This window comes from Larus michahellis, chromosome 21 (genome assembly GCF_964199755.1).
Source record: "Larus michahellis chromosome 21, bLarMic1.1, whole genome shotgun sequence".
NCBI classification, from domain to species: domain Eukaryota; kingdom Metazoa; phylum Chordata; class Aves; order Charadriiformes; family Laridae; genus Larus; species Larus michahellis.
The window spans coordinates 1,871,145-1,882,099 of NC_133916.1; the positions used below are offsets into that span (position 1 = coordinate 1,871,145).

General features: G+C 59.2%; 2 protein-coding genes across 6 annotated transcripts; one reads left to right on the plus strand and one right to left on the minus strand.

Moving 5' to 3' along the window:
• The first annotated feature begins 34 nt into the window (after nt 1-34).
• On the plus strand, nt 35-5,255 carry UBE2T (ubiquitin conjugating enzyme E2 T). 4 transcript variants are annotated; one of them, XM_074564559.1, is made up of 8 exons: nt 35-84; nt 1,428-1,503; nt 1,600-1,718; nt 2,075-2,144; nt 2,741-2,846; nt 3,336-3,434; nt 3,857-3,940; nt 4,938-5,255. In XM_074564559.1, exons 3-8 carry the CDS (start codon nt 1,610-1,612, stop codon nt 5,061-5,063), a joined length of 594 nt encoding a protein of 197 aa, XP_074420660.1. In that variant the 5' UTR covers nt 35-84; nt 1,428-1,503; nt 1,600-1,609; the 3' UTR covers nt 5,064-5,255. The 4 variants fall into 4 exon arrangements, with proteins under 4 accessions (XP_074420660.1, XP_074420662.1, XP_074420661.1 ...); XM_074564560.1 differs by lacking the exon at nt 35-84 and adding an exon at nt 107-122; XM_074564561.1 differs by lacking the exon at nt 1,428-1,503 and having other exon boundaries at nt 62-84.
• Nucleotides 5,240-10,919, minus strand: LOC141733753 (tetraspanin-18-like). Of its 2 annotated transcripts, XM_074564558.1 has the most exons (8): nt 10,794-10,919; nt 9,685-9,782; nt 9,343-9,537; nt 8,054-8,128; nt 7,655-7,753; nt 7,262-7,441; nt 6,997-7,080; nt 5,240-6,554 (listed from the first exon to the last, which is right to left on the minus strand). In XM_074564558.1, the coding sequence occupies exons 2-8, from the start codon at nt 9,739-9,741 to the stop codon at nt 6,507-6,509; spliced, it is 738 nt and encodes a 245-aa protein (XP_074420659.1). In that variant the 5' UTR covers nt 9,742-9,782; nt 10,794-10,919; the 3' UTR covers nt 5,240-6,506. The 2 variants fall into 2 exon arrangements, with proteins under 2 accessions (XP_074420659.1, XP_074420658.1); XM_074564557.1 differs by lacking the exon at nt 10,794-10,919 and having other exon boundaries at nt 9,685-9,807.
• Nucleotides 10,920-10,955: the final 36 nt, after the last annotated feature.

The following is a 10,955-nucleotide window of genomic DNA, read 5'->3' on the forward strand; positions in this document are numbered from 1 at the left end:
CTGCGAGGCGTCGCCCCCCGTTGCTAGGCGCCCGGGGAAGTCCCGCCCCCGCCGCGCGCAAGCCGGGACCGCCGCGCGCCGCGGGTGTGTGAGGGGGGCGTTAAACCGGGGCGGTAATTAGGGTGAGGGGGGTAATTAGGCGGTTGGGGGGTAATTAGTGTGGGGGAAGCAGCGAGGCTGGGAGGGGGGAAGGCTGTTCCTGGCGGAGTGGCGTAGGGGGCTCAGGCCAGGGGAGGCCATTGCTATGCCTGTGAGGGGGCAGTTAGGCCCCGAGGGGGGGGTAATCCTTGTCTGTGTGAGGGGATAATTAGAATGAGGGGGGTAATTAGTGTGGGGGAAGCAACGAGGCTGGGGGGGAGTCTGTTTCTGGTGGGATTCTGTGAGGGCGGGGGCTCCTGGAGGGGTTTGGCCAGGGGAGCCTGTTGCCACCCCTGTGAGGGGGCAGTTAGGCCTGGGGAGGGAGAGGAGGGGTAATCCTTGTCTGTGTGAGGGGTTAATAATTAGCATAATTAGGCTGAGGGGGGGTAATTAGCATGAGGGAAGCAGCAAGGCCCGGCCCGGGCCGGGGGGGGGGGGGAGGCGGCTGTTCCTGGGGGGATTCTGCAAGGGTGGGGGGCCTCAGGCCAGGGGAGGCCATTGTCGCCCCTGTGAGGGGGCAGTTAGCCCCGGGGTGTGTGTGTCCTTGTCTGTGTGAGGGGATAATTAGGCTAAGGGAAGGGAGTGCAACTGCTTCCCCTTGGGGGTGGTTAGGCTGGGGGTGCAGCTGGGCTGAGGGGGGTTATGTAGTTCCTTGGGGGGTTCAGGCCGTGGGGGTGGTGTGGCTGGGTCTGTGTGGGGTTCGTTGTGCTGGGGGTGGGGGGGAAGAGGTGAGGCCTTGGGGGGTGGTTAAGCCAGGGAGGGGGTTCCCCTCCTTAGGGGCGAGTGGGTCAGTCTGGGGTGGGTTATGTGAACCAGGTCCCTGCTGTTCCCCCCCCTCGGGGCCCCTGTCCATGGGAGGTGGGTCTGTGCGCTCAGGAAGAGGTGCCCTGTCCATGGAGATGGGAAGGGCAGAGCCGGGGTTGGAGATCTTGCCTGGGGGGGTGTCCCATCTCTAAGGCAGTTTTGGGTTTTCCTGTTGCACTGAAAGGGAGAGCAGGGTGCCTTTGGGGTGGGAGGGGATGTCCCTGTCTGCTGGAGGTTTGGAGGGACGGGGCACTGGTGGGTGTCCCCGTCTGAGGCTCCTCTGGGCACAGGTGGCCCCAGCAGGGCAATAGGTGCCCCTGTCCATGAAGGGACAGCATTTCACCCTGAAGGGACAAGGGTTGTCCCAGGTGTTGCAGCCCTGTTAGGGGTGTGGAGCCCTTGGACCGGGAGGATTTGTTAGATTCAGCTGGGGACTGAGGAGTGGGACTGGTTATAAAGTGGGGGATTTGGTTCTTTTCCTCCAGCTGGATGCGAGACCAGCTCCAGGAACAGGCTCGTGAGACTCTGGTTATCACACCAGGATAACAACTTGAAACCCAGGTTATTTCTTCTTAGCCAAAAAAAAAAAAAAAAGCCTCAATATTAAGTGCTTTTTTGAAGCGCTAATTTTGCCAGTGATAAAATCCAGCCTCTCAGTTTCAGCACAATGCAAAGAGCCTCGCGACTGAAGAGGGAGCTCTCCCTCTTGACCACAGAGCCGCCTCCAGGCATCACCTGCTGGCAAAATGAAAACCAGCTGGATAACCTACGAGCACGTACGTACTTCTCCGCTGGGGCTTGTCTCCGAGTAAGGGCTGCGTTAGAGTTTGCTGACGGGTTTGGATTCACTGGGTGGTGGGTACTTTATAGGTTTCATGGAAGCGTGGAATTTTAGGAAAACACTGTTGGTTTTTTTCTTGTCTTTCTTTAAACATAGTCTGGCTGATGGCTCAGCCAGTCTGCCTACGGCTTTGATGGCCATGGGGTGGAATTGGTCTCAGATCAGATGACGTTTTTTTATTCCTGGCTCTGAGCAGTGTTAGAGCTTTGTAACTGGAGGGTATGCAGAGGCTGTTGGATAATTTCAAGTGAATTTTGAATATAATGCTTATGTTTTAATCTTCTTTTAAAGAAATTTTGGGAGGTGCAGACACACCCTATGAGAAAGGAATATTCAACCTGGAAATAGTTGTTCCTGAAAGGTAAGCGGGCAACGACATCTAGTTAAGTAGTGCTTCCTTCAAACGGTTTTGTCAGTGTTAGGACGATGGTTGGACTTGATGATCTGAAAGGTCCTTTCCAACCTAGACAACTCTATGAAATATAAATTAACTGATGTAAGGTATTTTATACAAGTGCTACCATTTTGGTCTTTTCTTTAGGCCCCCAGCAAAGAACGTGGTTGATAGTGCGAGACCCTTTAAGGAATGTAACTGTTATTTCCATTGGCTGATACGCGTATTTCACATTGGGCATCCTCAGATGCGTGATTAACAGCCTAAAAGCGTTATGAGAAGATCTCTGCCTGATTGCGTTGTCTCAAAGCTTTCTGGAAAGGAGCTTGTTCATGAGTAAAAAGCTTCCTGTCGTGTTTGCTGCTCTGGGGAAAGCTACGCAGGAAAGTGCGAAAGCCGAAAGCATCGAAGGCAGAGCACTGTCTCCTCCCAAAGCTTGTGAGGAAGGATGTCACTCAGTAAATGGCTGGGAGGAGGAAACGACAGCATTGCATGCGTGATGAAGCAACTGGCAGACAAATATAAAAACAATTTTTTTGTTTCTTAACACTTCTCTCTTGAAGGTACCCGTTTGAGCCCCCAAAGATTCGCTTTCTGACCCCTATCTATCATCCTAACATTGACTCTGCTGGAAGGATTTGCCTGGATGTTCTTAAATTACCACCAAAGGTAAGATAGCCACTTGGGCATGGGTAAGTGAGCCTGGAGAGGAAAATGAACTCCTTATCTTTTTCTTGTAAAAGCCTTATTGAATGTCTGTTCGCTACTGACTTATTTACATAGGAGCACGGGAGTAAAGTTTTTGAGCGGCATCTCCTTTGTTTAGAGACTAGAACATGACCTTCTTTGTTCCAGATAAATTTCTAAGGTTTTAAGGATTGGAGTCAGAAGGCATTAGCTGTCCCTGTGAAAACGGGCTACCCCGATGCCGACCCGGCAGAGAGGCGCAGGCTACGGCCTGTGGTTGTCAGTCAGGCTTCCTCGGAGAGGCCACAGCCTGTGTGTCGAGAGCGGATCTGGTGTTTTCTGGGGGGATTAAGTGCTCTGAGTCCTGAGGCAGCTTGTGGGCAGGTTGGGTTTAAATGCCCTACGTCCTGAGGTGTCTCTAGGCAGCCCGTGGGCTCTGCTGAACTGCTGCTCTGTCCCGTTTTCTCGAAGGGCGCGTGGAGACCTGCCTTGAACATCTCCACGCTGCTGACCTCCATCCAGCTGCTGATGGCGGAGCCCAACCCTGACGACCCGCTCATGGCAGACATAGTACGTGACCTCCTCTTCCTCTCTTGTGGCCGTGGGCGCAGGCCGGGAAGGAACGGTGGGCTAGATTTAGGCTGTGCTTCCGCCTTGCTCGCTCCGGATTGACACGCTAGAACGTTCCGTCGCAGCGTGGCTTGGCGACTGTGTTTCCCCAAAGTGGTTGGGACGTGCGGCGCAGGGTTCATGCCAGCGGTGGAAAAGAGATGGGAAAGGTTTTATCGTCAAGCCTGCCAGCGCAAACGACTGCGTACCTTCTGCAAGCAAACGAAAACAAGCAAAATGAATTTTGTGCTTCATGCCGTGTGCTTGTAGTGGTTCCGGTCTGGTTCTAGAAGTCCTAAAGCCAGAGCTTGGTCCCAGCGCCTCGGTCTGATGTTTGTGTTAAATCAAATCTCTGTCTTTTTTGTCTTGCTCGTTACATTTAGTCCTCGGAGTACAAGTACAACAAGCAACTCTTCTTGCAAAACGCCAAGGAGTGGACTGAGAAATACGCGAGCCAGCAGAAGAGGGTAAGGAACGCGCTCCGCTTTCTCAGCTGAGCGTAACTCCGTCTTTGCGAACGGTCCGTCTCGTCTCTCTTTGCCTTTCGCCACCACTTTGTGCCCGCTGCCTTTGGCCGCTTTCGTTCTTTCCTCCCCTTCTCTTCTGTGTCTTGGGGGTGTATTTAATTTCATTATACTTTTTTTTTTTTTTTTAAGATCATTAGGTTCCCTCCTTCCAAATAAATGTGTTCATTCACAAATAATTGCAGTGGAGGAAGGACGAGTAAAGCTGAAACCTGATAAAACCCCTCCCCGGGGATGCTGCAGCCCTGTTTATTTCTCTGCTCTGTTCCGCTGTGGCTGTGTCTCGCGCTCAGCTGCGCCCGTGCTCCACCTGCTTCTCCCTTCCCAGACCAGTCTCCCCAATTCCCGGCAGAGAACAGCCTTCCTGCCGCCCCCCGGCCTCTCTTCCCTTCTGCCCCCTGGCTTATCTCCCGGTGGGGCGGGGGGCGGGGAGGGGTTGTCACATAAAAACAAACTGCATTTAAGCAGATCAAAACCAAAAAAATCGGTTCTGTTTGGGCCTTCTCCTTTCCCTCCCTGCACCTGACTCGGACAACGTGCTTTCCGAGAGGGAAATGTCTCCTACCTGGAAGCTCCGGAGCGGTGCCGGCTGCTTCCGCTCTCAATGCGTTTGTAAGTTCGTTGCGTGGGTTGTTAAAGGGCTCGGGGTGAGGGATCTGTTCAACGACCCTCAGCAACACGCTGGCCCCGGAGCGGCCTGGCTCATACCCGTACGTGGCGCTTCCAGGCTCAGTCATTCCCCTGCTCCCCTGTCAATCCCCTTCCTAAACTTCCCAGCCCTGGGAGCAGGATAAAGGGTCGGGAAAGCTCAGTTCTGATCTTGGCGGAAGGCAGGGCGTTCCAAGGTGCCCACACACACAGCTGGGAACACGCAGCGGTGCCAAGGGCTGTAAAACTGAATTATTCGCGGCTCTGGCTTTTATTTCTTGCGTTCTCCCAGGCTTCCAAGCCTTTGGAAGAGAAAATAAACCAAAGCGAAAGGAGTGCTGCCGATAGCTCTGCCGTGCAGAAGAGAAAAGGGAGTAACCTCAGCAAGAAGGAGAAGAAATCTCGCCTGGATTCCTGAGCGGGCTGTGGTGGTGGTGTGGCTGGCTGGCACCTCCGCTTTCCCTGTCCTTGGCCCCTGTACACAGGTTTTCCCGAATATTTTAACTGACGTGTAGCTGGCTTTGCTTTTCTGTTTCCTAGGGTTGGTTTTTTGTGTGTGTGTGTGTGTGAGAAGTTCCATTAAATAAATAAAATATAAAGCTTTAATTTATATCTATTTTTCTGTTTTGTTGTGTGGAATTTTGGGAATATTGAGAAGAAAAGGGAAAACTGGAAGTACCGGTTCAGCTTCCCATTTCCAGCTTCCTCTCGGAGAAATGGGAACGGCACCAGGTATTTCAGATCCTGTTTTACTGTCCCTGTCTCGACACGAACAGCAGGGGCTGAGCAGCGGCCACACTGGGACCACTTTGTGGAAATCCTTCTCCGTGCGGGACAAGGAGCCGGAGGGGCTGAGGAGGAAGGAGGAGAGGTCTGGGTGGTGCACGGGGTGGGGGGGGTCCCTGTCACCAGAACTGTTTAATTTTGTGAAGATCGATGGCAGAGCGCAGTGGGAGCAGCTCTGCAGAGAGGGACCGGGGAGTCCTGGTGGACACCAAGTTGCCCATGAGCCAGCGATGGGCCCTGGTGGCCAAGAAGGCCAAGGATCTCCTGGGGGGCGTTAAACAGAGCGTGGCCAGCGGGTGGAGGGAGGTTCATCCTCCCCCTCTGCTCTGCCCTGGGGAGGCCACAGCTGGAGCACTGGGGCCAGTTCTGGGCTCCCCGGTTCCAGAAGGCCAGGGAACTGCTGGAGAGGGGACAGCAAAGGGCTACCAAGATGCTGAGGGGACTGGAACATCTCTCTGATGAAGAAAGGCTGAGGGATTTGGGTCTTTTCAGTCTGGAAAAAAGGCAACTGAGGGGGGATCTTATCAACGCTGATAAATACTGAAAGGGGGGGTGTCAGGAGGATGGGGCCAGGCTCTTCTCAGTGGTGCCCGGGGACAGGACAAGGGGCAACGGGCACAAACTTGACCATGGGAAGTTCCATCTCAACACGAGGAGGAACTTCTTTACCCTGAGGGTGGCAGAGCCCTGGCACAGGCTGCCCAGAGAGGTGGGGGAGTCTCCATCTCTGGAGACATCCCAAACCCGCCTGGACGCGTTCCTGTGCCACCTGCTCTGGGTGACCCTGCTCTGGCAGGGGGTGGGACTGGGTGATCCCCAGAGGGCCCTTCCCACCCCCCCGGCCAGTCTGGGATGCTCAGCCTCCTGCCCTGCCGGTGCCTCTAAGGAATTTAACCTGTGTCCTGTCCCTGCTCTGAGCAAAGCCAGCCTTGGCCCATCCTCACGCTCCCACCGGAGCAGGGACAGGACGGGGCAGTAACGGGGGTGCTGAGCTCTAACGTGACAGGAGATGGGGAGGCCTCGCCTGCTGCTGTTTCCGGAGCCCTGGGCTTGTCTCTGCCGCGCCTCGTCCTGCTCAGTCGAAGTTGTAATAAAGGCAAAAGGCAAAGAACATGGCGAAGATCTGAAACGGCAGGAGGGGGGAGCGGGTCAGCCCCCCGCTGCCCGGCCACGCTCGCACCTCGCTGCGGCTGCAGCTGGACTCAGAGAGCCCAAAGACTAAGGGATGGGAGAGGAGGCGCTTGGGACCTTCCTGAGCCTGACACCCCTCCCCTCCCGGGCTGGTGGAGCCAAATAAACCCTCCCCAGCCCTTTCACCCGCAGCGGGAGGTTGGTTTTACACCCCGAGCCAGACCCGCTGTACCTGCACCCGCTTTCTGGCTGTGACCAAGACAGCTAGACACCTGGGGAGGGTCCACCCTGAGCCCATTTGTGGTCCCTTCACCCTCAGACCACCCTCCCGGCAAAAAGAGAGCCCCTGCGAGGTGACCCGCTGCCTGCCCTGTCCCTTCCCATCCACCCCGTCCCTTCCCATCCGCCCTCTCCCCTCCGGCCCCGCTCAGCACCTCGATGCCCAGCATGGTCAGGCTGCAAGTCCCGGGGACGGAGATGTATTTCTGCAAGGTCCTGCCGAAGGCGGAGAAGCAGCCCTGGGCGGGGAGAGAGACGACGGAGGCGCTCGCTCGTGCTCCCCACGGCTTCAGGGAGCTCAGAGGGTGAGATCGGGGGGTGTGGGGGGCACCGTGGTGGGGCAGGACGAGTGCTGTCCCACTGCCCTGAGCCTGGGAAGCGCTGGGGATGGGAGAGGGAGGCGGCGGGATCGTGTCCCACCTGCTCGTGGATGTAGCCGGGGCTCCTCTCCCGGCACTGCTCCCAGCCCAGCAGCTCGCCCGCCTGCAGCAGCCCATCCCGGGCGCAGCAAGCCCGTGGCCAGGGCGTCCCCGGGTGCAGCTCCTGGAAGCAGGAGCCATTCCCAAAGTCTTCGGGTCCTAAAACGCCACAACACGAGAACTGAAACAGAAGGGAAATGCCATCAACACGCACTCAAAATGAGGGGGGGGCATCACTTGGGGAGGTGACGGAGGGAGGAGGAACAGCCCAGCGTAGAGCTCGGTGTCTGAGGTCCACGAGCCCCTCGCCTGCATTCGGGGTCACCCTCGGCAGGTCCTGTGGGTGCTCCACCCCCCAGCCCCGTAGCCCACCAGGAGCCTCCCGGCTGCTCACCGTGACCATGAGGGTGTTCCAGGCAGTGGAGAAGACCTCGGCGCCCTCGTCCCCACGGTAGTTCCTCCGTAGCTCGGAGAGGAAGAGCTCGGGCTGGATCTGTGGGATCGGTGCCACCTGTGAGCACTGGGGGACCGGTGCCAGGGACGGGGCCCTGGGGGCTGCGCACCCACCCCAGGGCGCTGGCTCTCTTCGAGAGGACATGGGCACCCACCCATGGGACCCACCCACACGATTTCGGGCTTGCATCAGGGTGTTGCTGATGAAGATGAGGGTGAGAAAGGACATCCCTGTACCAGTCCACTACCCTGGGGGTTTTGGGGCCATGACCCATGGCATGACGGAGGGAGGAGAGGGGGTGGCCATCCCGGGCACGGTGTCAGGATGCGGGGACGGTACCTGTTTCCAGTGCACCAGGAAGAGAATGGCCCCGACGAGCTGCGTGACGAAGACAAGGCTCACCAGGATGAAGAACTGGAAGGCAGCAGGATGGAGCAGTCAGAGACCAGCCCGACCCCGCCGGCAGCTCGCTCCGGCTCTTCCTCCCCAGCCCTGCCCGAGCCCTGCGCCCTTCAGACCGTGGGGACACAGGGGACACGTGCCACATCTCTGAGGACCACCAGCTGCCAGAGCTTGGGGATGCCAAAGAAATTGGGGTGTCGGTGCTCAGAAAGGGGTTTCTAGCTCTCGCCATTGGGGGGAAAAGTTGTCCCACATGGGACAAGCCAGCGGCTGCGGAGAGAAGTGACCCCACTCACTGGCTTTATAAAATCCTCTGGGCTCGAAATTGAAAGACTCACAAGGTGGGGGCTGGATTAGGGGGGAGGCGTTGAGATCTGACAGGGCCAGGATGGGAAACACCGGGCTTCTGGATCCTCCGGGGACACCCCGCATCCCCCAACACCCTCCATCCCCTGGTCCCCCCATCCCCCATCCCCCTCCACCCCCTGGTCCCCCCATTCCTGAGCACCCTCCATCCCCTGGCCCCTGCGTCCTCCATCCCCCTCCACTCCCTGGTCCCTACCACCTCCAACACCCTCCATCTCCTGGTCCCTGCATCCCCCAGCACCCTCCATCCCCTGGACCCCGAGTCCCGTGGCACCCTCCACCCCCTGGTCCCTGCGTCCTCCAACACCCTCCATCCCCTGGTCCCCCCATCGTCCATCCCCTGGTCCCCCCATCCTCCATCCCCCTCCACCCCCTGGTCCCTGCATCCTCCAACACCCTCCATCCCCTGGTCCCCCCATCCTCCATCCCCTGGTCCCCCCATCCTCCATCCCCCTCCACCCCCTGGTCCCTGCATCCTCCAACACCCTCCATCCCCTGGTCCCCCCATCCTCCATCCCCCTCCACTCCCTGGTCCCCACGACCTCCAACACCCTCCATCCCCTGGTCCCCACACCCAGCACCCTCCATCCCCTGGTCCCTGCGTCCTCCAATACCCTCCATCCCCTCGTCCCTGCATTCCCCAGTACCCTCCACCCCCTGGTCCCCGCGTCCCCCATCACCCTCCATCCCCTGGGCCCCCCATCCCCCATCCCCCTCCACCCCCTGTTCCCCATAACCTCCAGCACCCTCCACCCCCCGGTCCCTGCGTCCCCCAGCACCCTCCATCCCCTGCTCCCCACATCCCGCAGGCTCCAGCCCCCCAGCAACCCACCCCCCGCCTCCCGTCTCCCCTCTCTCACCACCAGCAGCAGGGGCCGGCTCCGGCGCAGGGCCCCGCAGCACCCCAGGAAGCCCAGCAGCGCCAGGGCGATGCCCACGGCCAGCAGCAGGTAGGCACCCGCCCTCAGCACCGCCTTGGTAGCCACAATGTCCTGGAAACCAGCCGGGTCCACGGCCACCCAGATCCCCACACCTGCCAGGCACGTCCCCCCAGCCTGTGGGACACACTGGGGTTATGGGGCGCAGGGACCCCACGGGGACTCGGGGATGCTCTAACCTCTGCTGGGGTCCCCCCCCACGGACTGGTGTCCCCCACCCAGGGGACGGGTCCCCTCCACCGCGCCGGGCCCCCGAGGACTCACAAACACCAGCACGTTGAAGATGAACATCAGGTACTTCATGCAGCTCAAGACACCCATGGGGACACCGGCGGGGGGGGGACACAGCGCAGTGTTTGTCCCTGCAGAGGGGAGAGCAGAGCCCTGGCCACCACCAGCCCCAACCCGGCCTGGCCCCCCGGCTCCAGCGGGACACGGGGGTGCCCAAAATTCCCAAAGCACCTCCCACCCCCAAAGAGCCACAAACCCCGTGTCCCCTCCAAACCCTGCGTCCCCTCCAACCCCGTGTCCCCTCCAAAGCCCACATCCCCTCTAAACCATGCGTCCCCTCCAAAATCTGTGTCCACTCCAAACCCCGTGTCCCCTCCAAACCCTGCGTCCCCTCCAACCCCGTGTCCCCTCCAAAGCCCACATCCCCTCTAAACCACGCGTCCCCTCCAAAATCTGTGTCCACTCCAAACCCCGTGTCCCCTCCAAACCCTGCGTCCCCTCCAAACCCTGCGTCCCCTCCAAACCCCGTGTCCCCTCCAAACCCTGCGTCCCCTCCAAACCACGCGTCCCCTCCAAAATCTGTGTCCACTCCAAACCCCGTGTCCCCTCCAAACCCTGCGTCCCCTCCAAACCCTGCGTCCCCTCCAAACCCCGTGTCCCCTCCAAACCCCGTGTCCCCTCCAAACCCCGTGTCTCCTCCAACCCCACGTCCCCTCCAACCCCACGTCCCCTCCAAACCCTGTGTCTCCTCCAACCCCGTGTCCCCTCCAAAGCCCACATCCCCTCCAAACCCCGTGTCCCCTCCAACCCCACGTCCCCTCGAAACCCTGCGTCCCCTCCAAACCCCGTGTCCCCTCCAAACCCCATGTCTCCTCCAACCCCGTGTCCCCTCCAAACCCCGTGTCTCCTCCAACCCTGTGTCCCCTCCAAACCCCGTGTCTCCTCCAACCCCATGTCCCCTCCAACCCCCGTGTCCCCTCCAAACCCCGTGTCTCCTCCAACCCCGTGTCCCCTCCAAAACCTGCGTCTCCTCCAACCCCCGTGTCCCCTACAACCCCGTGTCCCCTCCAAAGCCCACGTCCCCTCCAAACCCCGTGTCCCCTCCAAACCTCACGTCCCCTCCAAGCCCCGCCACCACTCACCCTGTGGGGACAGCGGGTGACCCGGCCGCCTCCAGCCCACCTCGGCACCGGCAGCGCCTATTTAACGGCAGGAAGGTCGGAAATTCCGCCCCCCCGCCCCCCTTTCCCAGACCAGCAGCCCCCGAGAAACCCCTTCCATCGGTGGGGACATGAATGATTGAT

Bases quoted from the DNA above. Each gene is read 5' to 3' on its own strand.
- LOC141733753 (XM_074564558.1), bottom strand. From the start codon at position 9,741: ATGGGTGTCTTGAGCTGCATGAAGTACCTGATGTTCATCTTCAACGTG. The intron at 7,442-7,654 runs GTGAGCAGCCGG...CTTCTGTTTCAG, and splicing joins GGAACACCCTCATGGTCACG to TTCTCGTGTTGTGGCGTTTT. The intron at 7,081-7,261 runs GTGGGACACGAT...CTCCCCGCCCAG, and splicing joins CCGGCTACATCCACGAGCAG to GGCTGCTTCTCCGCCTTCGG.
- UBE2T (XM_074564559.1), top strand. From the start codon at position 1,610: ATGCAAAGAGCCTCGCGACTGAAGAGGGAGCTCTCCCTCTTGACCACA. The intron at 1,719-2,074 runs GTACGTACTTCT...CTTCTTTTAAAG, and splicing joins GCTGGATAACCTACGAGCAC to AAATTTTGGGAGGTGCAGAC. The intron at 2,847-3,335 runs GTAAGATAGCCA...GTTTTCTCGAAG, and splicing joins TTCTTAAATTACCACCAAAG to GGCGCGTGGAGACCTGCCTT.